The 24,170-nt window shown below is 42.4% G+C and overlaps 1 protein-coding gene across 2 annotated transcripts in view; it reads right to left on the reverse strand.

The window, feature by feature from the left end:
• Positions 1–11,285: 11,285 nt before the first annotated feature.
• DHX35 (DEAH-box helicase 35) overlaps positions 11,286–24,170 on the reverse strand; it is a 32,768-nt gene continuing 19,883 nt past the window's right edge. The window contains exons 15-22 of one of the 2 annotated variants that reach the window (XM_076351706.1): positions 22,293–22,388; positions 21,830–21,924; positions 21,137–21,214; positions 19,829–19,958; positions 19,033–19,114; positions 18,409–18,480; positions 15,878–16,016; positions 11,286–13,348 (exon numbers count right to left, since the gene is read on the reverse strand). In XM_076351706.1, coding sequence (XP_076207821.1) covers positions 13,304–13,348; positions 15,878–16,016; positions 18,409–18,480; positions 19,033–19,114; positions 19,829–19,958; positions 21,137–21,214; positions 21,830–21,924; positions 22,293–22,388 — 737 coding nt within the window. In that variant the 3' untranslated portion in view covers positions 11,286–13,303. The remainder of the gene's footprint in view (positions 13,349–15,877; positions 16,017–18,408; positions 18,481–19,032; positions 19,115–19,828; positions 19,959–21,136; positions 21,215–21,829; positions 21,925–22,292; positions 22,389–24,170) is intronic. The other variant, XM_076351705.1, reaches the window with a different exon arrangement.

The raw sequence follows: 24,170 nt of genomic DNA on the forward strand, positions 1-24,170 counted from the left end.
AACACATCACCCTTTAGCAGTTGAATGTGTTCCTATCTAAACTAAGATGATACAGTTCACTCTTGCAACTATTTACTACAGGGCCTGCTCTCCATCTAACCATAGCAAGTGCCACAGATCATTCGTAAGCATTCAGAAGATTGGTTCTTATATCTAACAGATAACACCATAGGGGGAAAAAAAAAATAAAATCTTATCAGCAGACAAACACCCACCAACTCCTCCCTTTATCGGGCCTGAGGTCCTGCTTGTTCTAGGAAATTCATTCTACCTTGGGAGCCAGTGAACCCGTTCTCTCTGGTTGACTTCCCACTGCATTTTGCCCTTTGGTGCTGCGGGCATTAATGCTGCTGTATGAGCGTTCATCTGGGCAAATGCTGTTGTACAGCCGTGTAGGGCGAAGGGACTTAAAACTGGTTCAAACGGTGCAAAAGGAAGATGGTGCACTGACTAGTGAGTGGGACCAGATCATCCCCCAGACCTGGGGATAAACCAGAAGGGAGGATTTATTTGTAGACCATCCAGCTGAACTCTCACTAAGGAAGCTGGGAGTCAAGGTGAAGGAGGAACCACTCTGTGGATGAAGCAGCAGGACTTCCCCCAGAACAGCAAACATGCAGGAAGGCCAGGGAACAATTTTTAGCATTGAAGGGTTTCACAGAAGCCTGTTTCCCCACCAGGACTAGCAGGAAAGGAATCAGAGGCCAACAACCCTCTCTGCCCAGCAGGAAAACCAGAGTCCCAGGGAGTGGAGGAAGAGTATAATGGCAAGTGCTGCAGAGAGTACCTCTCCTCAATGCAAGGATGCTTCACAGATCCTGGCCTCCCAACTTGCTTCTGCTGAAGCCACTCAGTCCCAAATGAAGTTATGAACAGGTCTCACCCACTCCTTTGCTCCTGAAGTGGATGAGGACAATACACATTTCTAGGGCTGTTGGGCAGCTTGTCCCTCTTCTGCCTATGAGAAGCTTTCAAAACCCCGAGGTCTTACTGTGCCTTCCTCCAAGCCATCCTAAACGGTGGAGCAACAGGGCTGAAGGGCCACCAGAAACTCTAGCCCTGCACATCCCTGCCGAACACCGAGCACTTCCCTCAAGCAGCTTTACCCATTTTCCCCTTTCTCAGTGAGGTGCAGCACGAACGTTGCATGGCCAGCGCTGCATAGCCCTCTCAGTCTCCTGGCATTAGACTCTCTGATTTAATGTATGTGTGCTCTTTTATTCATCTAACAAGTTTATTCCTTTGTCAGGTGTGGCCTCATATCAGAGAGCTGTGCTGAGATGGATACACGGGGAATTTATTGCTGTAACAGGTTTATTCTTACAACAGCTATTCATTTATGCAGACTCCCCTCTATTTGGCATCCCTGTGCATAAGTGGAGGCAGGCAGGCAGGCTCCTGCGCGGCAGCCCGCAGAGCGAGCCTGCATTGCCCTCCTGCGGCCAGCCGCTGGATCGGAGAGCCCGTACATTAATCATAGCAGCAGGAGTGTAAAATTCAATTTTACCTCTCCATTCATTCTGAGATGAGTTGAAGGCCGGCCTTGTACATATAAACCACACTTTACTTCATCAGAGCCCTGGTAACAAATGGAGTGTCTTCTTCGGGGAGTTTAACCATCAAAAAACACCGCGCTATTTAATTCCATGCGTGCCTAGGGTCAAAGAAGGAGCTCTTGGCATCAGCAAATGCTTCAGCCCTCAGCTGCGCAGTAAACTATGTTTTAGAGATTGTTCCTCAATACGAAATGATCAGTCCATTTATCTGCTAAAGCAGCCTGTCTCTTTGTTCAGTCTCCCAATATTTTTTCCGCTGACCTGATCTGGACAATAAACCAGAGTCATCTTAAGATATTCACCGTTCAATTTGTTACTTGAGTGCCTCCGAGCCTGGCTGTCCCTGCTGTCAGCATCGCAGACTCCCCCAGCCTTCACCATTAACCCGAGCACCTGTGCCGGACTCCCCTGACCCTGGGTCTGGACCAGCACAGCGGCATTGCCCGCTCTGCCCAGCTCACGGCGACGGGCTCTCCGGTTGCAGTAACGGTACAGTCCCAGCTACTACCATGTCCCAAAGCCCCGGCAAGGTCTTTTGCCCAACGTCCCTCTCACACCGAATATACAAACAGTACTCGTACAAGGATTTGGGTCTCTCTGCTCCCTGGGGAGCTGCTTGCAGAGCTGCAGCCACACTCCTTCCCCCAAGCCAATGCGATGCTGGTTACCTTTTACAAGAGGTAGCTGATCTGTACTCTGAGGGTGCAGCGTGCCCCCTTTTTCACCCTCAGACTGGTGAGTTTTACCACCTCCGACTGAAGAGGGCTTAGATGCCCCACCGTAGTCTCCTAAGTGAATGCATCAAACACTGAGCCGTCACAGAGTAGGAATTTACTGCTTACCTATCTCATCCTATAGTTATAATTTTGACTGTTTTGCAGCAGAGTGGCGTGCTGAGGTCCCAAGAGCTAAAGCCAGGAACTCAACATCCTTACAGCTCTTTGCATACTTATTAGCAGAGGTCAAGGAAATGGTGTAACCATGTCCATCTCCCTCAGAAGGACATGTAACTCGTGCACAGCTGTATCACTGTTGGCCACCGGCACCCCACTGGCATCTGAGTTCTGGGTTTCCAGTTTTGGAACTGGTTCACATATGTCTACATCACCTTACAGGGAGGCTTTTAGAAACTCAGTTCCAGGAGAGTTTTCACAGTACCCCAAAGAGCTGAGCTCCCACCGGGACTACCACCTCAAACTCACTTTTCCCTGGCTATCATCTCAGGTGGGTTTCCCACTAAGCAAGCTGAATGCCACGAACCTTATCCTTTGGCATCAACAGTCCCTTTGCATTGCATGGAAGATTAGACACCTACACAAGGCTGTGGTGTCCACTGCAGGAGCCAGACGTCCAGAAGTTAGACCTCGCAGATCCCTGACTCATGCCCAGAGCCCTTTCATGCATGTAGCTGTAAATAACTAATGCAAGTTTACACTACAGTGATGGAGGGATTTAATCTTTAAAGATGTTAAAAGAGCTTCCAAACCACTGAACCATACCTGCTACTCAGACAATAAGCTGCCTAGAAAAGCTGCTCCTTATAATCATTAATTTTGATTCACTTGCCGTTTTTCATTGCATATTTGCCATGTGTTGCTCCACTTAGGAGTTCCATATTGCCTATCCAGCATCACATAAGCACCAAGACTTTAACAGCAACCTGCTGACAGCAGGAGCTTTCTCTCTACTTCCCACCTCAATTGCGTCACACCAACACTTCAGCCAAAAAAACGCAGGCACGCAGAAGCAAACAAGAAATGTCGGAAGTCTCAGGAACGGCACTTTCATTTCATTATAAAGGCCAAGTGAGTTGGAGGGCTGTGAGTGGGCACCTGTGTGTGCATGAGCACAGTTCGGAGAGATGAAGCCTAAATGACTGGGCAGTTGCAGAGAGGGCCATAACCTGAATGTTTTTTTTCCAGATACTTTTCATTGAAAAGGTTTTGATCTTTTTTCCAGGGAAGATTCTAAAATTGTATCCGTGCTTTGAAGTTTTACCCTGCTTTACTGCTTTTTTTTCTGAATAGAGAAAAGGAGAGGGAGCAATCCTCACTTGCAAGTCTGCATCTTTTTGCAGTGGAAAAGCAGGGGGAGGAGAGATACGTGGCAAACTACTTTCTGCTACTCGACTATAGTAGGAGAAGGGAGAGATGGAAGACACTTTCTCTACTAGTTTTCCTCTAGTGACCACGAAGGAGGAATTAAAGGGAGACAAGTGACATAAATAAACTCAAAAATCTAAAAGAGAAATTGAAGGAAAAAAGTGCAACTCAAATCAAGCATAGCATTTAAAGATCAGTCAGCACTGAGAAAAATCAGATGTCAGCAATCTGCTAATTCCAGTTTTAGAAAGAAGAGTTTTCTCTCAGAATGTTTCAGCTAGCTTTGGCAAGAAAACTCCCAACATGCAAACCCACTTGCCAAAAACATTTTTGCCTTCCAGAAAGCATCGTGTTCGTGGGTGTCAATATATCTGACAGACGTTACAGTCTCCTACTGCCATAGCAGATAAAATTTCACCTATATTTACATTCCAGTAAAATGAACTACAAGTGGATTTACCCAGTGAGAGACAAAGTCAACAGCAAAATTCAGATGTTCCAGTTCTTTCTGTCTCCAACCAAAAACACACTCCAGAATAAAATTCTGGAGGGAGGAGGCCCATACACGATGTTTATCCTCTAACTTTTGTAAAAATACACAAACCAGCCCGCTCCAAAGCAGTCTATAGTACCCCTGGACTGCTTGAAGGTGTTTCTCCCTGGAGAACCTGCCCCAGGAAGACCTGTGATGGTGACAGGCACTCGTGCTGTGCCTGCCCCCACGGCTCCGCTGGGTGCCATCAGCGTGGCTTTGCCCTGGTCAAAGCTCCGTTAGGCTCAGCTCAACTCTCCTCTCACTGCACCTGATGCAGGAATTCTGGTAAAGCCTAAAATACCTGTCTTGCCAGAAATTATTGCTTGCTTAGGTACAAGGGTTCCTGGAAAGCTTCCAAACCCTAATGGAAACTTCACTCAAATGACTAAGAAATGAGTAGCGGGTTCCCATATATTTCAGCTTTCCTAGTCCCTGGGATCTCCTCCTACAGTACATCTTCCCTCTGTATACCACTCCTCACACTGACAAGGACAGCCTTAAATAGACTTAAAAGGACTTGATGACAAAGGGACAGGAATTAAGAGGCACCTATAAAAGGCTTTTGGATGGAGAACAGCGGGAGGACATAGAGCAGATCCAGAGCAGCAGGTGTTCTTACCAACCGTGTAGCTGCAGCCCTCCTCTGACCATTGCTCCCTTCATTCTTCATTTAATGACTAGCGTTTTCCATTTGGACCTCCTCCCTCATCTTCATGAGTCTTCCTCATGGTACAGCACATCCTCAGGAGCACCTCCAAATGGTGCTTAAATGGAAAGGTGCAAAGATGAATGCCACTAACGATACACATATCTACCCAGACGGTAACCTGCGCAGTGTGTGTTACACACGTGCTCTCGTGCCACAAATCCTGCTCACAAAATAGCACCGGGGGGACATTTTGAACAGTGATATCCCAGGGGTTCCCAAGAGGCTTGAGTGCTGCAATTTGTCATTTAAAGAATTTACTAAAAAGTAGCTTTTTCCATAGATGTTTTGTTGACAGGATGAGAACCAGAACATAATGCGAGTCTGTACAGCTGCACGGAAAATCATCCAACTCATCTGTGTTCTCCAGGCTCAGGGACGTGAACTCTTTACAACTTCACCATGACCTTGTTGGCACCCTTAGCCAAACCAAGGGGGAACAACAGCCTGTTTGCTCTCATCACAGCAAGACAGATGTGCACTGCTGCAGACAAGAAGCACGTGCACAAGCTCTAATGACTGACTCCATTGCTGTATGGGCTTCAGTGAGCCCCGTTAGCTGGATCATGTGTCCAAATCCCAGGCTGACTCCCTATCCTGTAGGCGCTCAGACTGACAAGCCAGTTGTGAAGATAGATTTTGTAACAGACCCAGAAATGACCACCTCTGGAAGCGTTCCAGTGCAGCAGGTCCCACGCACGCAGCTGTGGGAGGAATCGCTTTCTGCTTCTCCATCTAAAACAAGAGGCTCCAAGGCTCCTCCAGTCAATCCCTCGCCACTGTCACACACCGCTTTCTCATCAGTGCCTCTTCCTGCAGTGCAAAGGGTTAAATCAGCATCAGCTGCAATTTCCAAGAAACCAGAGAGATTTTGAGCAAGACAAGGCACTTTGCTCAGCTCTGATGCAGCTCTGAACCCCCCCGCAATGTGCCGGGCTGCCCAGCACCCCCCCCCAGGGAGCTGCAAAGAGCCCTTTTTGGTATCCTGACTGGTCTGACAGCTCCTAATGGCCATCAGTATTTCATACTGTCTCAGCCTGTATTTACATGTCAGAGCGGCTGCTGTGATCAGTGCCGCACACAAGCACTACCCCAGCCCGTGCCCGCGCAGCAGCAGAGCCAGACTGGACGTCTGCGCGCGGGACCCACCTCCCCTGCTAACGGCCGTCTCTGAAATTATAGCGGGCGTCTGGGCTTCAGCAGAGGAAGGGCAATCCCTTCGGTGACAAGCACCTTTTGGGGCAGTTTTGCTGATCTTTTATTTTTCTAGATAAAGTGCATCTCTTGCTTCTCCACTCTCCTTCTAAGCCCCGACACGTTCCCATCCCTGCAGTGCCTGAAGGCATCTGTATCGGGATGGGATCCCTGTTGTCCCAGATATCGAACACCCATGTGCATACCCACACACTTGGAAACAGTCTTCGGCCTCCCAAAACATTAATAGGCAAGGGAAAGAATAGGAAGGAGGAAGGATTCACTCCACCTTACAAACAGATCCTGCTCTCGGTAGCAGGACTGAACACGAGCCCAGCTCTTTCAGGTCCTAACTCATCTGAAAGGGCTCCTTCCCTGCTCCCACTTCAGTGGGGCTGTCGCATGGCTCATGGGTCGCTTACGAAACCCTGGTATCTCACCAGATACTGAAAGGAGAAACAGCAGGAGTTCCACAGAACCTGGCTCACGGAAGAGGTTTCCTGGCATCAAAACACACCCTGCCCAAGGGGATTATCTTTCTGCCAACAGGCATCTGCAATAAACAACCTCGTTCTTGGCCTGAAGGGAGCCAAGAAGCCATTGCGATTTTTTTTGCTCTCTGTCCTGCTCTTTCTCCTGTAAGTTTTGGCTTTGCCCAGCAAAGTAGTAGGGGATGGAAAGTCTAAAGGGAATTGGTGGGTGATCCCCCGGTCAAGTCTGAGATCCGCTGACCTTGAAGGGACCCTTGCAGGCAGAGGCTGCACGAGCAAAGCAGGACTCATGCCACTGCACTGCAGGGAAACCTGCCCGCTTCCAGCTGCAGGGCATCTGAGGGGGGCAATCAGAAACTCTGTGCTGCCCAACACTCACTCCAAGGATAAGAAACATCCTCCTCTGACTTCTTCCACCTGCAAAGCTCTTCCATCTAAGCCGTTTTCCCCTCCTGCCTCTCCCTGCAGCACCCAGCTTGGGAGGAGGAGGAGGGCACGGGGAGCAACCCTCGGACCTGGAGCCATCACAGAAACAGCGAGGGTGAGATCTGCAGCTGCAACCAGCTGAAACCATCTCCCGTGCTTACACCGTAACTGGCAATCAGGGGTTTCCTCCTGCGGTGCTCCTTGTGCTGCTCTGTACTCCGGGAGCTGCTAAGGAGAGTTAAAATAAAATTGAAAGACAAATTAAATATATTTAAATTATGATTCTAGAAAGGAGGAAAAGGGGAGTTTTTCCAGGCAATTTTTGATCTCTCATGATTGGCAACACAGCTAAATACAACCTCTGCACCTCACAGCCTCGCAAAACTGCAGCCCTGCAAAAGACAATTTTGGAACGGAGCAGGCAGCCATTTTTGCATCCTCTGAGAGAAATCACATCTACCATGCTGCCATGAACAGAATGGATTTTTTTGCCCTAAACTGTTAATTTTGTTTATTACAATAGTGGCTAGAATACAAGACAGATCAGAAATTTCTTTGCAGTGGATAAGACAGCTGCTGCTCTCAAGCAAGGACAAACTGGGAAGGGGCCAGCGGGAGGGTGGACTGGATCCACCTACCATCAGGGGAACACACACCTAGGGACTGCCACACCAGGGCACCTCACAACCTTCACCCTGTCTGAGCAGAGCCAGCAGCAGACGCTTATGGAAAGAAATATGGTGCGTCCCTACCCGATACGCGCATCCCTTCACACGCTCCACTGGGCTGGCCGCATTTGGGGCACAGACTGATGCTTTCAAAATACAGGGCATGGACTTCTGGTCTTTGTGCCGCTCTGAGACTTGTTCAGGTCCCCAGGGCTCCCCGTGTATATCTGTAAGCAGAACTGGCCCCAGCGCATGGGTGGCTTCCCTCCAGCATTTTCAATTTTACAAAATTTTGCTGGAAGGAGGCACTTTACTAGTTTACCAGTATTTCACAGAGGAAAATCGACACGGTTACTGCTGACTTTCAACCAAGACGGCTTCACCAGTTGAACACTAGCAGAGCTTTTCAGTACGCCTAACTTAGTTACAAATGAGATACGAAAAGAATACCAGTGTGGGGAAAGAAGAAATGTCTAAGTAACCAAGAAGACTTGCAGCCTTAGACTGACGCTTCAGTAAACCTCCAGGGAATACCTTTCGATAACGGGGCCCATTGCTCCAGCCTTAGGCTTTGATTCCACAGGAGGAACTCCGTGAATGCAGAGAGCCCACGTGCTGGAATTGTGTACTTGAAGGAGTCTATTAACTCTTCATTTTCTTATTACAAAAGTAGTTCTGTTAGCCAAGAAGGCTGCAAAATTTAGTTTATTGAAATGCTGAGAGCTGTAGCTGGAAGTAGTTACAAAAAAGTGAAAAACACCTCTTAATTTCAACTATAGTTGGTCACCTGGATAATCTAAGTATAAAAGCCAGTAACAAATGCCATCAACCTCCTTGCAGTATTAACACACTCCCACCCAGCACACTCTGCCAGACCTCCAGCTACGGTTTACAGTAAAGGTGCCATTTTGACGACTCTGTGTGTAATTGAAAGAACTACTACAGAATTTGTTGGTTGGAACTTTTGGGGTTTTGGGGCATTTTGTTTGTTTTCAAACCCGTGGGGCACACAGCACTCTGGGCTCTTTCACTAATCTCTGCACTTCAAATACTGATTTTATCCCACAGCCACCGATAGCTTTTTCTATACCCTTCCTCATCCCACTTACCACTAAACTAATATAATGTTAAAACTGAAGAATAAGAAAAACTTTTAAGAATTGGCCAATTATTTGTTCCCCAAGACACTACTACTTGAAACTGATGCCTGCCATCTGCTGGCACCTTTCTCAAAATGCAGTCAGTTTTAAGCCAAAAATGCACATCTCTCAGAGAGCTTACAGAGAAAGATGAAGTTGTTATTTGACAGAAGAAAAACCCGTACAAGCTCTCAAGGACAAAAGCTCTGCAAGTCTGAGAACAGACCAGAAACTGGATACAAGGACAGTTTTTCCATACGCCACTTATGTTCATCTTGCAACTTGTTTGTTGTAGATCCCATTAGAGGAATTTACTCTAAATGCCAAGTTGTGTTGTTGACTTTCTTTGCCAACTGTTGATAGTGTGGCCACTTGATAGAGAATAATATAAAGTTATGAAATTACAGTAATAAACACTGGGTCCAAGTTGCCTTCAATGAAATTGCTTGGAAGTGATGAACTAGTCCAGTAAGTGACACTTACCAGGATGACGGGATGACAACAGTTACTGATGCACACTGATGCTCCCAAATGAGGGGGTTCTGAAGGGCTAGTGGAAAAAACAGCTAGAGCTAATTTTCCTTGGTAAAGAAAGCAGCTGAAACATAAGGAATGATTTTGACAACTACATTTCAGAATAGAATCGCCTTTCAAATCCAAAGATGGGGTATTGTCGAGGCGGTTTTCACCTCCCGCATGACAAGGCGAATGGCTGGGCCCAGCCTCACGGAGCCTCCACAGCACCGAAGTCGTCATGCCTGTGCTGCATCAGCAGCTGCCTGCCCCACGAACAAGCAGTCCGGTCCTTGACTCCAGGACTGCTGGTCAGAGGGTTTGTCACAAAAGTCACACAAAGGGGACAAGCACAGCAATACTGGCTCAGCTAATTAATTCCCAATCAGCTTCTGGAAGTTTAGTTTCCCACCAAACAAGCCAGCAGCTCAGTAACCACCGGCTCAGCAGCCATCAGAGGAGCAAACAAGCAGAGTCACCATGGGACCTGACGATGAAGAAACCCTGCACCTATTTGCACCTTCCCTGCAGATACCTCTCGGCTTCCCTGCTCTTTCCTCTCCCTCCTTCCCTATGACCAAGGCTCCCGACAGAATCAGAGAAGCCCAGCCCCCCCTCGTAATCAGAAATGTCTTTGCAGAATACGGCTGGAATTACCGAAACATTTCTAGTGTCTTACAGTCCTGCCTTCCCTCACACAGAAACGCCGCTCCAGCTCTCCCCGTGTCAGCATCTCCGTCCTGTTTTTCCTTTTGCTGGAACAGGAAACTATTCACTGTTCGCACTTGCCCGCGAGCCAGAAAAGATCTGAACCACCAGATCTAGAATGAGTCACACAGATATCTGATTCTGGTAAACTACTTTTTTTGTTTGTTTGTTTAAAGACGCATGCTACCTGGCTTACCACTTTTTCCCGATGCCTGCCTGCAATGTGCTTATTGTAACACATACATAAAATTAACTCAGCTTAAAAATAAGTTACATCACATTACCTTGATGTACCTTTAGAGCACATTGCTGTGTGCAAGGCTCAATTATATATCCTATCATACAGGCATTTTTATCATAAAGCACTGAGAAGAAATGGCAGTTACCTCTCATTTATTTCCCTTTTTTAATTTTATTCTTTTAATTACTGATCTCTTTCTTCAGATTAACCAGGAAGAGTTGTGACTGTTTCCCCATCAGTTTATCAGAATTATTTTTAATCTACAAGATGAGAAATATATTTCAATTAATATTGTCTTGGCTGAATTTTTATTCCAATTTAGCTTCATCTTATCCTATAACTGACAATACTAAAAAGTCATGAGTAGGAACACTGAGAGCACTTTCTGATGGACTTTAGGAGTATAGCTTCTTTTTTCCCCCTACTGTAATTTGACATTAACAGACTGTAAATTTACCTTTTTTAAAAATATCTATCTCCTTGCCAGTGGTGGCATGACTTCTATTTCAAGCAACGTTTTAATTCAAGAGCCTAATATTTTAACCTCATTCTCTAAAAGCCACATTTAAAATCCTTAAACGGTTTCATAAACTCCTTCACAAACATCTTCAAATGACTCCAACCTCCCCAAAATAGCACACAGACTGTTTATGCAGCAAAGAGCCAACAAGACGCAGTTGCCCACTCCTTAATGAAAGTTATTTAAAGCATAATGCTACGTACAAATCTAGCAGAAAGCTCTAGGCCAAAATTTCACAAAGTAAAGGGATTTTCGGGTCTTTCAAGTTTCAAGTCTCCGTCTTCAAACACCTTCAACAGGCCCACGTTTCCGATGAAAGCAGTGCTTTCGCTCTAAAGGTAACCTTAATCTGGATACTAAAACCACTTATTCTTAGCCTGCATCTCTAGTATAAAGTCTGCCTGTTCTGCGCCTCTGGCAACACCTCAATAGTTTGTAAAACTACTAAAAAACAAGTCTCAATTTCTGGTTTTGTTTACAAAGATGTATTGCGCTCATTCTTAGAAAAGTACAATTGCTTGCAGCATGTTACAAAGCTTTCACATTGCTGGGTTCTTAACTTAGCAGGAGTCGCAATCATTCCAAGACAAAACTCTGCAGATGTACAGCCAGATAAAAGTACATCTGGAGGAGAGAGTTCTCCAGAACCACCCAGAATGCTCAGAACTGGCAAATGCAGTGGTCATCCACTGAGAGCCCGTCACAATTCAGACCAGCACAGTTACAACCACCCAGCATGTTGGGAAATCACCCGCTCCTCAGGCTGAAGTGATGTATTCTCAAGCTTCCTCGAATTCAATGGTTTTATTTTTCTTAAGAATAATTCCAGAGGACAGAGAGACACAGATATTTTACAAATCTTCATATTCAGCTCTTTCTCCGATTGTTTAAGAGAAAAAAAACCCCACAAATTGAATCTTTTAGTAAGTGCCAACACTGTTCTCAGCTCTGGTTAGGAGACAGTCCCTGCCCCAAAGAGCTTCCATTCTAGGAAAGAGAGTAATATGAAGGTGAGGTTCACAGGGAAAACAACAAGGAAGGTGACACGGTTTGTCATGCTGCTGGTGCCATACATGGAGACTGGTACATCTTTTTGTGCTGGCAGTCAGTACGTAGACACTGAATAGACCACATACTGCACATGACGGAACATGTTCTCTCTGCAGGTGTTTGGAAGGGAGAAGGTAAAGAAGCTCTCAAGAAAGTTTTCAAGGCAGTCCTGTGACGAGGAAGGCATTTGTTCTATGTAGAAATTTTTGCCTATTTACATTTTTTTTTTAAAAGAAAATAAAATTACAGTTGACATGCCAAACACACATTCATCAAATCAGTTGCCTTACAAAAATAAAATTTTCAAACAATGTGTTTTTAAAATAAATATCAATAGGGTTGGAAAAAATAAATACATGTATCCAAGCTATCTTGTTAAAACACAAAAAGGTACAGTTCCTTACTGAAAAGTAGCCATGGAGACCCGATTAAAGCAGCAACTGTTCAGAGCATCCTTCTCTTACAGTAACACATGAAGAAAAGTCCCAAGCAGCAAAGAACAGATTCTTAATAAAAGAAATATATAGAACTGTGTTCCTTATAGGAAAGTACAGAACATTTTCACCTTTGCTGAATGAGAGAGGTTAAAAAACAGTGTTCCATGACACACCCCTGCTGAAATTTTCTGGTATTTCCAAGCAGTGAGAGGCTAACAGCTTTTCTCTTGTTCAGAAAGAAAAAAAAAAAAGTCAAGTCCCATCTGTGAATTTGTTTGTGAATGTATAGTCCCCTGATTGAGCAAAAAATTAATCCTTCTTAAAAATACAGAGCTACTCTTCCTCCCCCCTCCCCAGACAGCAACTCTCATGTACGGAAACAAGACATTTTAATACGATGCTGCCTACAGAAGGACTGTTACAGCAGAGGGAGCCGAGGCAGCTCGACCTCAGGCAGGAGACTTTTACTGCTTGGGAGCACAAGCTGCACCAGTTCGGGATGGTCCAACATGAAATCAATGTCTCCATGGCAGCCCCTTGCATTTCAGGGGCTAGTTCATTGCCCTGAGCTCCTGCTGTCAGGAGTCAGTCTCAGTTTGGCCGGTAGTAGTCACAGTGCTCTAGGTAACAGGAGGCAGGGTACCCTATTCCCCACTCTCATAAGGCAGCCGTACCACACCAGGAAATCAGTTTCCTCCTTGAAGGTTTCAGGTTTTTGTGGTCCTGTATGTCCTCTTACTTTTTAAATTGTTTTTCTACCTATTGAAAAGGAGCAACATGCCCAGATTAACAACAGTGGTCAAGTAGGCAAAGAATAAAACGTCCACAATGCAAGCTCTACATAGGTTTACAATGTACTGGTCATGCATAAACCCCTACAGATCCTGGCAGGCATTTAAACATTTAAGTTGATGTAAGATCAAATTGCTAATGAACTGACTGCTGAATGGACTGCAGCCAGTTTGAAATCACTGGTAGGTTCTGCATCTGATGTCACAAGACTTAAGTCATGTCAAATCAGTGGTCATCTACTTTAACCCTTTTTGCTTTCAAGGAAAGGTGCTGCAAGAAAAGAAAAGAAAAAAGAATTGCTTAGCATATGCACAATTAGAAAAAATGTTCAACCAGAATGCTTTCAGTCTTTAATCCCAAATTAAATAAATTCTTATACAAATATCAAAGACCACCCTTCCCAAGCTTGTTACTGATAGAGCTAAAATAAACCTATGAAATCAAAAAACCACACGTATCCCAAAGTGATATTCTGGCTTGGTATAAAATATCATCTTCTAGTACTTCTGTACTAACTGCAAACATAGGAACAATTTCCCACTGGAAGCAAGTTGCCAGCCTGTAAAAGGGCACAGAAAGGGAAATGTGCTCCCAACAACACATGTGCATAAACACTAGGAGTACGTACATGAAGTACAAGATTTTAACTAATGTATTAACGCTGCAGTTGCACTGGACCTTTGAACCGCTACGCTCTTAAAGAAAAAGGCCTACAAACATGTGGAATGAAAACATGAATAAAGTCCTGCAAAATCTGGAATGAGACATAATTGATTGAGGCCGTGATCAAGCTGTAGAAGAAAATCTTTTCACACAGAATCCTTTTCAGCCGTAATTTGTTTTTAACTTGATACAGGAATAAAAATTCTCATATTTCAGGAATCTCTTATTAGCACAAAGATGTATCTTTCAGCAGAAAAAGGGTCTGAATGTCTATAAATTAGCATGAATTTGTGTGTCTTGCAATGGCTTGCTTATTCAAAATTTACATGTATAATTCAAAGCTTTACACAACAGGAATATTTCTAATTTTTAAACATTTTATAAAGACACCTAAGCCTTTTGGCTAATAAGGATAACTGACCAAACTGGAAAAGATAATTTTCCTCAAAACTAGCACTGTCCTCCAGAGCTTCCATTTATTTTAGGATGAAAGCAACGCTTAGGTCATGCTGCAAACTGAGTTCATCTCTATCAAATCAAAAGGATGGCAATGGTAAAAATTAGGTTCTGATGTAATTTCATAGAATATCTACAACAGTAGTAGTACTACCTTGAAAAACATGCTCTCTCAGTCAGGTAGGTAGTACTATTCAAGACAAGCCTTCTTCACTACAAAAAGCAACTCGAGTTTTGCCTGAACAAGTCATTGAGTCACATTTCCCAACACCACCTACCTAAAGGAAAACCTCACCCCAAAATTGAGCCCGTGGAGAGGTCATATCGTAATGGGATGTTGGGCTGTGTATGGGATGTTACAGCATGTAAATACGTGAGTCAAAAGGACTAATTATTCCAGGAGCAGATTGGATACAGCTGGAACATTGGCTCATCTCCGTTTTACACCATGCTGGCAGAATGTCTAACAGCAGCTAGAGACTCGGGGGTCCACCCTGCAGGGGTCATTACTGCCTTTGTCAAATGCGTTACAGGAAAAAAGGCAGAAAATACTCAGCTACTTAGTAAGTGCATTTATAGACAGTAAGTGTCCGGATAACTGAGATGAATTATCCAAGCTCAACATTAAAAAAAACTCAACCCTCTCAAGTCAGTTACACGGACAGATGCCAATGCTGCTGTACACTGTAACCACAGAGGTATGTTCTAAGGTGCTCCATGCACCACAGCGTTTTTCTTTTTTCCAAAAACCCCAGGAAGTGAAAGAAAACAAACATCAGATTCTCAGAAGAGTCAAACAGTGTGGCAGATGTATAAATCAGAAACAGCCATTTTTGCAACATGGCTGCTCATATGCACGAACAGATCTCTTGTTTTGCATAGGTTTGTATGCAAGTGCATTTTTTTCACTCGGTATTTTGGAAATACTTGACTAATTTAGAATATAAAGCTCAGTAGTTATTAATCTCCCATGGGAAAAATTCACATGCAAGATCAATTTGGCAACCTTGCCCGTACAGTATTTACATGCAATGTGGTATCAACAGCTCCAGCATAACTAACATTTAGATAATATTTAATACCAATCCAGTTCTCAGAATGACCAGTGAATAAGTCTAGATTGACAGATTCACATGGGACAGAGTTGATAAAGGATGGTGACAACTATTAAAAGATACTTTAAGGTACGTATATTACACACAACAGAATTTGCAATAAAGGTTTGCACAAATAGCAGCTGTTCTTTGCTGTTTCAAGTTTGAATGGATCAGAGCTGATTTTTTTGCAGTAAACATAATTAATGCTCAAAAAAAGGCTCAGGATTTGCACAAACATTTGCAAAGCATGCAAAGACTCCTCTAAAATTATTGTGCAAAGTATGACCACTGCCTAGCTATAGTGCTGCTCAGAGAAGTGCTACCAAGTGCCTATATTCAAGTGTAAAATGGTTGAAGGTTTCATTTACCAGAGTGATACACTATTTTGTAACTTTGACATCATGTCTGTTGGCTGGATAATAGGGAAAAAGCTTTCATGCATCAGTTTATTATCCTCTTTCTTTATATTAAAACCACTACAATGAACAAAACCAAATTCATTTTTGTGCCATTAAATAGACAACAACAAAACATAAACACTTCAAAAGTTCAGATACAAGAGCTGCTAATACAGCAATGGTACCGTTTGGGCTTTATGCCGATTCCGTACCGTTCCTTGCTGGTAAAAATGAGGTGCCAGTTCCAAGAGCCATGCAGACTCAACGGCAGTCACATCTCTCATGTAATATTTAGCAGTCTGTATGACTTCATTGTAGACTACCCTAGGAGAAAGGAAAAAAAAAAGTGTTTGCTATAAAGCAATGAGGGAGAGAGATGATTAACAGCATATTTAGACAGTTTCACATACATGCTGCCAGAAGTAGTATTTACAGAGTGACAAGAGAATCTTTAAGTTATAATACAGCCTCTTGCCTCTTTCCCTCTGGTTATTCAAGTACTCTACATTAAGACAACCTTTAGACTGCCATTAAAAACACCTTCACATACTACCAGGACATATGGATGCAAGGTATAAAAGAAAGAATATTTCTTATAATGGGGCCAAGGGGGACTCATAACAGATGCTTTGGAAGAGAGAATATTAGTTACTCTGTGATATCATGAGGAAGGATGTCAAAAGCACCAAAACCCTGGACACAAAACAAGTAGGGCACAAACCACAGCATGACTATCCCTGGTGCCTGTCTGCAGACAAGCAAGATAAGGATTAGAGGAAGAAACCACCTTTAACTACTGCCAGAACATCTCCTGGTAAGAGATTTAGAAACAGACAGCCGTGTGGACTCAATCCCTGCTGCCAGCATGAACAGGTTGCCAGCACGGGCAACCTATTTCTGAAGTCACCCTTCAGTAGGGAAAGTAATTTTTATCAAGGAAGTGCAAACCCACGCGCTGAAGGGTTAGTCACCAAAACCACAAGTCATTATCTGCCTTCTATACACAGTAGAGCTGCAAACCCACAAGGTTTGTGGTGTCTCGTTAATTGGTATTTTGCTCTCAAAAGCAAAGAGGAAAGAGTCCAAAATTCTCTTCTCTGCCAAATGCAGCCCGAGACATACCAACTAAAGAGAAATCTGGGGAAAACAAACAAGAATGAGAACACATTTTATATACACCTGTAACAGACAGAGAATTGAAGCCCTCAGTATAGGATGGGTGCCCAGCCAGCAGTAGCACTGAAACTAGGGTTGCTGAGTAAGTTAAACTCCTGTCTTACGGGATGCCATGAGCCAGCAGCGTCTTTAGGCTGGTGGTGGCAATACCACGTGGCCTTGGAAGACAGCTCTGTGCCTGTTCTGCAACACAGGGGTCCAAAAAGAGATTTAAGCCCAGAATCAGTATTCCCCAAAACTCCAGCAATACCGCTGCCACCAACAGCAAACAGGCTGTGAAGCAAAGAGCAGTCTTAAGGGTTTGCCAGTTAAGACTTCCAGCTAGCTGTCTACAGTTCTGCTTTTCTGTATGTCTGGAAGTGCCCAAGGCTGGGCTGGAAGTTCCACGCTGAGGGCTCATCATTAAAAGCTGAGCCCTGGAGGAGGTGTGTGCTGGAGCAAAGAATTCTTCCGGTACTCTCCTACCACTAGACTTTCTTTCCAGATTAATTTCTTCTCAATTTATTCTTCTTACTGTCTGTCACTCTCCCATAACCCAACCTCTTTCAGGATGTTACCTACTGTAAGCTAGAAAATTTCAGAAGTATAGCTGCAAAGTATTCTTTTTACTATTTCAAACAAATTTTCTTTCATTTTTAATAGCAGTAACAGGAGGTTAAAAAAACCTGGCAAAACAGCAGCAAATCAGGCCGGTTTCAGTGGCAAAAATTACTTTAGCTACACTCTGCTCAACTCAGCGCTGAAGAATTGGTACAGTTAAGAACAAGTGAGCTGGACTCATTTTTATTTTGTGAGCCAATGTAACTGGTGGCTAAGTTCCGATCAGTTACACTTCTGCAAACCCTACGCAACAGGCGTAGGAGCCCAAATTCAAAGTAACAGATGACACTGGCCAGGTTTATCCTTCAAAGTCTCAGCAACAGGCAGAGAAGGACAAGAGTCCAAATACTTCAGGTTGATTGTGCTGACCTGGTAGTTAGAAACACATTTCTAATTGTTATCTGAGCATCTCTGACACACAAATGTAATTGTAATATCCCAGCTAATATGAAAGTACAACCACTTCTCTCCTCAATCTGCTAGACAGCCATAACTTCTCTCAAACTTTTTGCATCATGCATTTGACATGTATGCCCTCTCCTAGCAAGCCATTTGCAATTACTGCAGCACCTATTTGACAGGACATTTATTTAATAGGCTCAATAAAAGTAAGTTAATCCTAGTTCTATCCAGGTACAGAGACCACCCGGAGAGCAATCTGCAGTGCAAAATACGGTGCCTATTAAAAAAGGGTCACCTGACTCTGCTTTCCAACTTCTGCATGGTTTTTTGACAGTTAAACGTCATTCTGTTTCCCTGATTTATTTGGATACTGCTTACAAAAAGATGCAAAGGAAATACCAATTGAATTCTCTCTGTGGGAACCATGACCTTCTACCTCTATTCCTCCACTGATGGAGAAAAGTCATTCATGAAAATGTCTGGATGCTGAGAATGTCTTGTAAAGATCACCAAGCAAGTGAATACAGCTTTAACTTACCAGCGTGGAGGCTTCTCTGCATACAACACTGAAGTGGGGTGGATATGAAGTTCATGGTCATCACGGATAGTCCTTGAAAGCAAGATACTATTTCAGACCATGCGACTATTTATTGCTTAACATTTGGTTCCTTTCATCCCCAGTTAAGAATGTTTAATAAAAGGCAACAATGAAAGAGCTGGAGCAAATTAAAAACATTTGCATTTAATGAACAGGCTTTCAGATGAAACCAGGCTTAAATCTTGGCCAAAGGAAGAAATGATAATTTAATGTCCTAAGAGTTCTATCTACATTAAGTGAAAAAGTAGTGTTTCAGGCTTTATTCAGTGCACTGGGAGCGCTACAACAGAGACACTGTACTTGCTTGTATTAACACAAGCTAATTACTATTAGTAACAGCTTCCCACTATCAATAACTATAATTATTTATATTTGCCAAAGAGAAGAGAGAAACATTGAAGCAGTTTGAAGATACAAAACTTCAAGTATTTAGTAAATCAAATGCTATGTGTTCCTTATTGCAGGTGTCTACAGAAGCATCTGTTTGTTGATTATACTTAGATGTATCCAGTCAAAGGAGATTTTAAACTAAGCAACAGTTGTAATGAAGCTATATATATTTACCTATAAGCTCCGGTAGAGTGGAATTTAGCTGCATTAGCAAAGAATCCAGAAACTATGCATCTCAAAACGGGATCTGGATCACCTGAAGAAAAGAATTTTTATGTAAAATGAGTCAATGGAATGGCAAAAATCCCTAAAATACCACTTAATCATCTCAAACAATTTCTCACACTGCATCAGGCTTTGATAGCAAAGGTTTGAAGGCAAACAAACCCTGCAATCTCTTTTGACTTCAATTTCACAGCAAATCAAAATTACTACATAAAAAAACTACTGTTGCCACTGGTGTCTCCATGAAGATAGCTTCACAGTCCTTAAAGCAACCTTGTGTGACAGCTAAGCACTGAAGTCTGATTTTTCGGAGCAGTTCGAGACAAGTGCTGAGAAGTAGTCATGGCATCCATGCATGCACAGCACAGCTGGAAATCAGATCCCAATGACTGTACATCATTTTGAACACACTAGAAAAATAGCTTTTTGAAAAATCAAAAGAAGGAACGAGGTGACCTATTTATGACTTTTGGTAACTTGTCCATTAAATACGTAATCAGTGGTGATAATCTCTTGCTGGAAAACTTAACTAATGAAGACTGGACTAAATGTTAATTGTCAAAATGGGCTAAAATGCTCTTCTGCAGTCATTTTTAGGAAAAAAAAAATCTGGTTTTAATTAACATTCTTTTTAGGCCAGGGAAAAAAATTCTTCAAAGGTTACAAGAAAAGCAGGAAGCAGACTGACAATTTGGAGACTACCTTCAATATGTATTGGACAACAGGTTAAAAAAAAAATGTTTACCTTCACTGGACTTCTTTGGCACTTTAAAGCGGACAAGAAGCTTTTTCAGCTGCTCTCTTACAACAGAAGCTCTAACAAGCCCTTTGTAGTTCAGAAAGTGTTCCTGACACCACTGAGAGCTCTTGCTGTGCTGTACAGTAAGAAGAATAGAAAAAATTACAATGGAATACCATCAGCAAAACAAAACCCAATCTCTTGGATCACATAGCCTTGTTCTGTTTTTCTTCTGTCTCCTACAACATATTTATTGTGGTTTTCCCTGAAAATTACCTATTTACATAGCAACTAACAAGGGTACAGTAACACCAGTAACTACAAAACATGTTTCAAACAACACCTAAATAGCAGCAGAACAAATGCCATGGGGTATTTTCATACAGATGTGCTTCATTTCTTCATATGTGGTGAAAGAGAAGAGCATCACAGTCATTCCATTCTCACACACAAAAGCATCGTATCATAAACTAGTCTGTTTTCAATCTCAAAATGTAAACAACCTTTTCTGTACACTGTTTTCACTGGTCGTCTCCATGCAAAGAACTACTTCTCCAGAAGCTACCACTTACTCCAAGAGCCTCTGCATTTGGCTGTTTCTAAGAGAATTAGGCAGATACAAAATTTAAACAGCAAAATTTCAGTTGGTGCCTCACTGATTGCTTGGGAGTTGGGGAGAGGGAAGTCGTCTTTTAAACACTTGAGTGGTTATACTGCTTCAACTCAACACTGTTGCAAATATATTATCACAGAAGTGCTTTATACCAGCAAAATATACTTCTCCCAAATAGGTATAGCACTTCAAAACCGTTAAGTAAAACCTCAGCTTACAGAGAAGTATTAAGACTGGTGTTAAACCTTAGGGTAAATACATAAGGTCACTGAAAAAAAGGATATGATAATCAATGAGGCAATTTTTTAAAGAGAGACTGCCAGATTTAGACGCAGTCTATAATCAGTAAAACTATGATACATCTATAGAAAAGATGAGAGAATATGAAATTCATTTGGAATTTGGATACCTGTTTTTCCTAGGCCCTTTCAAAAATCCCAGTCTCCTTGAAAATACAGTTGTCTACAGATAAGGCTTCCGTGCTGTACCCAAACCAAATTCTTTCTATTCCCTGTTCAGAAGAACTACAGAAGGTCTGTAGCAAAATATGACCAGAATATCTTTTAAAGCAGAATTATCACTTAATAGACTTGATAAGTCCTCAGCTTTGAGGGTACTATATTCAGAACTTCCAGAATCAGAACTGAGGACCACAGGTGTTTCCCGTTCCTGCAAATCTGCACACACTTGAACTGACTTACTTTGACAAAAGCTTCATAAACATTAAGCATAGTGAGATGATCACCTTCTTCCACAGCAAACTTTCTGTGTTGCCTGGCCTGGAGAAGAAGAAATATATTTTTATAGGCAGACTAATTTTTGCAAAAATGATGTCCAATACGCTCAGTTCCCATCATCTCTGTATTTCCTGGTGACTGTTAAAATTATTACCATATAGGGTAGTTCCTCTAGGCAACAGCAATATTTCACTAGCCCACCTATATTCAGGAGCACTTCTAAAACTGAAATTAGACAGATGAACTGAAAATGAACCCGCAAAATCCAAGAGAGGGATGCATTAAAATCAGGCTCCTGCTACCTATTAAGAATTTGCTACATCCTAATACTATCTTTTTTGTTCCTCTTGAAAGGAAATGGTGTTTGGGGCGGTTTGGTTTTTTTGGCAAACCCTTACCAATATTGGCAAAACCAATATTGGTTTATAACCTTTCACGTTTCTGGTCCTCAGAAGGAGGCTTTTACCACTCGTAAAGGACTCCAAGGTTCCCACTATTACTCAGTTTCTTCTTTTACCTATAACCAATAGGTACAATTCAAGACCTTGCTTCATTTTCATACAAACCTGCAGTCTGTAATGGGTATCAATAAAATACTTGGCAGAAATCCAGAAATGTGAAACTAACAAAAAGAAAGTGAGACATGACTGAACTTACAGCCTGAGCTTTTTGATTTGGAGGGATCACAAAAATGTTTTGAATCTGCATCATGGCAGCAATTGTCAAAATCTCCTGGGAGCAGCCAAAATTTCCTGAGGAGTAAGTGGAGAAATTCAGTGAAGGAAATATTCTTCCATTCAACTTACCTCCATATAGACTAAAAAGAAAAGCAGCAGAATATATTCTTATAGTATATAAAAACAACATACTGAAACTCCTGGATTTTTTTAGTATAACAGTGAATGTTTTTAATGGAAAACTTAAGACAAATGTGTTAGACTTACTATTTATTAAAGAGGTCCGTGAGTTTAACCAATTCTTTTCACTAAACACCATACCAAGATGAAGCATACAGTTTGTTTCAAGTTTAGCAAATGTCTAATACTACACAGTTACAAGGGGCAGTGTCCTTTACTCATCACAAGACTATGAAGAAAGTCTGATTTTTTTTTTCCCCTACCTGATTCCAGAAGCATCTTTGCAAACATAGGATTCAAAGGAAACTCTGCTATTCTCATTCCAAGAGGCTCTGTTAAACGGCAGTGCATATCCAAACCTGCAGCATATTAATAAATGTAGCTATGATACAGGCAAAATAGCGCAGAAAGTCTTCTTTAAGAATTTAATGTGTACTAAAGAGCAGAATTACGAGCTAAAATATAGCAAATGCACCTAAGAGTTGCTGAATGTATATTAAGCTAAGCTTGAAGGCACTCCTTAATATCCATTTACTCTCCCATGGGTCACCTTTTTTTTTTTTTGCTTGTTCATTTTTGTTTTTTTTTCCAAACATACTGGAACACACAAGTTTCTTCATTTTGACCAAGTTCCATTGCTACTGCCAACGATTTAGAAAACCTGCAGTCAAAGTCAATGCAATGGCCAGAGTGCCTATTAGCTGTTAGACTTGCACATCTCCCTTTTAAGTATTGAGCAACACCTTTGTTCAGGGGGATGGGAAGCAGGGGGAGTCCTGATGAGAATAAAAAAGGGCATAATTATGGAACAGGCATAACTGTAGAAACAGGAAGCACTGCTGGGGGGGCGGTAGGGTGTCATTTTTCTGAGTCACATCTGCTTAGGTCACGGAGAAAAATAATTTGACTTTAATATAATCTAAACTAGAGAGGTACAGCTGATGAAGATTCTCTACAGTTTAGTCTCCCTCATGCATCAATAACTAAACTGTCAGCCATGTTCCAACTGTAACCTTCTTACTGGAGATGGTACAGGAGGTAGGCACGACAGCTTGCTTGTCGATTCCCAGTTATCACTGAGCCACCCTGCATGTTTACCATTTTAGTTGTATGGCTTCCTACAGCCAAACACCTGCAGGGTTTACCCATGCAAACCACCGGGTCATATTCTAATCCAGAGCACTATGCTGAAATTTTGGGGAATGATTTAAATGGAAAAGCATTTCCTTTGCAAGAGGACATAGGAAATAGAATAAAAAAAAAAAAAAAGAATACCGACACAGGAAACAATAAGAAGAAAAGAGCTCGCTAAGAAAGGCAGTAAAGAGTGAGAATTGAAAGAGAAAAGAAAACTGCAAGTAAGCCAAGTTGTATGAGGTACAACAAGGAGGCAGAGCACAAGAGAAAAGTTACACAAGGAAAGACTAACAAGAACCCAGTAATAGGACTTTGGCGCACTGTAGATTGCACGAATAACCACAGCAGAGTGGACTGAGGAGACACAACTGTGGCCCACGCATTATATAAACATATTATTTGTCAAACTGTGTGGTGGCAAAAAACCACAGTTGTACTTCAGCTAAGTCTCACAGAGAAAAGCAAAACCACAAATCACGCCAAGGAATGAGATCTCCTATAACTCATGTCAGCATATCTAAAACCACAGACACCTCTGTCAAGTGCTTACTTTCCTTTATTATTTGATATGCTATCATCTCACTTATTATGACAATGTAGTAATTCACTCACCACACCCCTACACTGTTCAACAAAACCTAATAGGCATTTCACATAATGTCACAATATTTTCCTTAGAAACAGGTACAAAAGGCAGCTTATGTGAAATGATGAAGTAATTTATTTAAACACAAAGTCACAGAAACTGCAAAAATTAAGATATGATAGCTTTCATTTGACCAGTGCAATATGGGAAGTTTAAGTGCTACCACAATTAATAGCTTAGAATGTGCTGCCTTTCATCTACAGAAAGATAACTGTTCCTAAGTAGGAAAAAAGAGAAATTACCATATTATTAACTTTCTACAGGTGCATCAAGCCAAAATCCTTTGGCTTCTGCTGAATCCTACAAATCTCAATGCAATTTTGCATGGATATATATATCGAGCTTGTGCACAGATGTC

This window comes from Aptenodytes patagonicus, chromosome 14 (assembly GCF_965638725.1).
Source record: "Aptenodytes patagonicus chromosome 14, bAptPat1.pri.cur, whole genome shotgun sequence".
In the NCBI taxonomy this organism is placed as follows: Eukaryota; Metazoa; Chordata; class Aves; order Sphenisciformes; family Spheniscidae; genus Aptenodytes; species Aptenodytes patagonicus.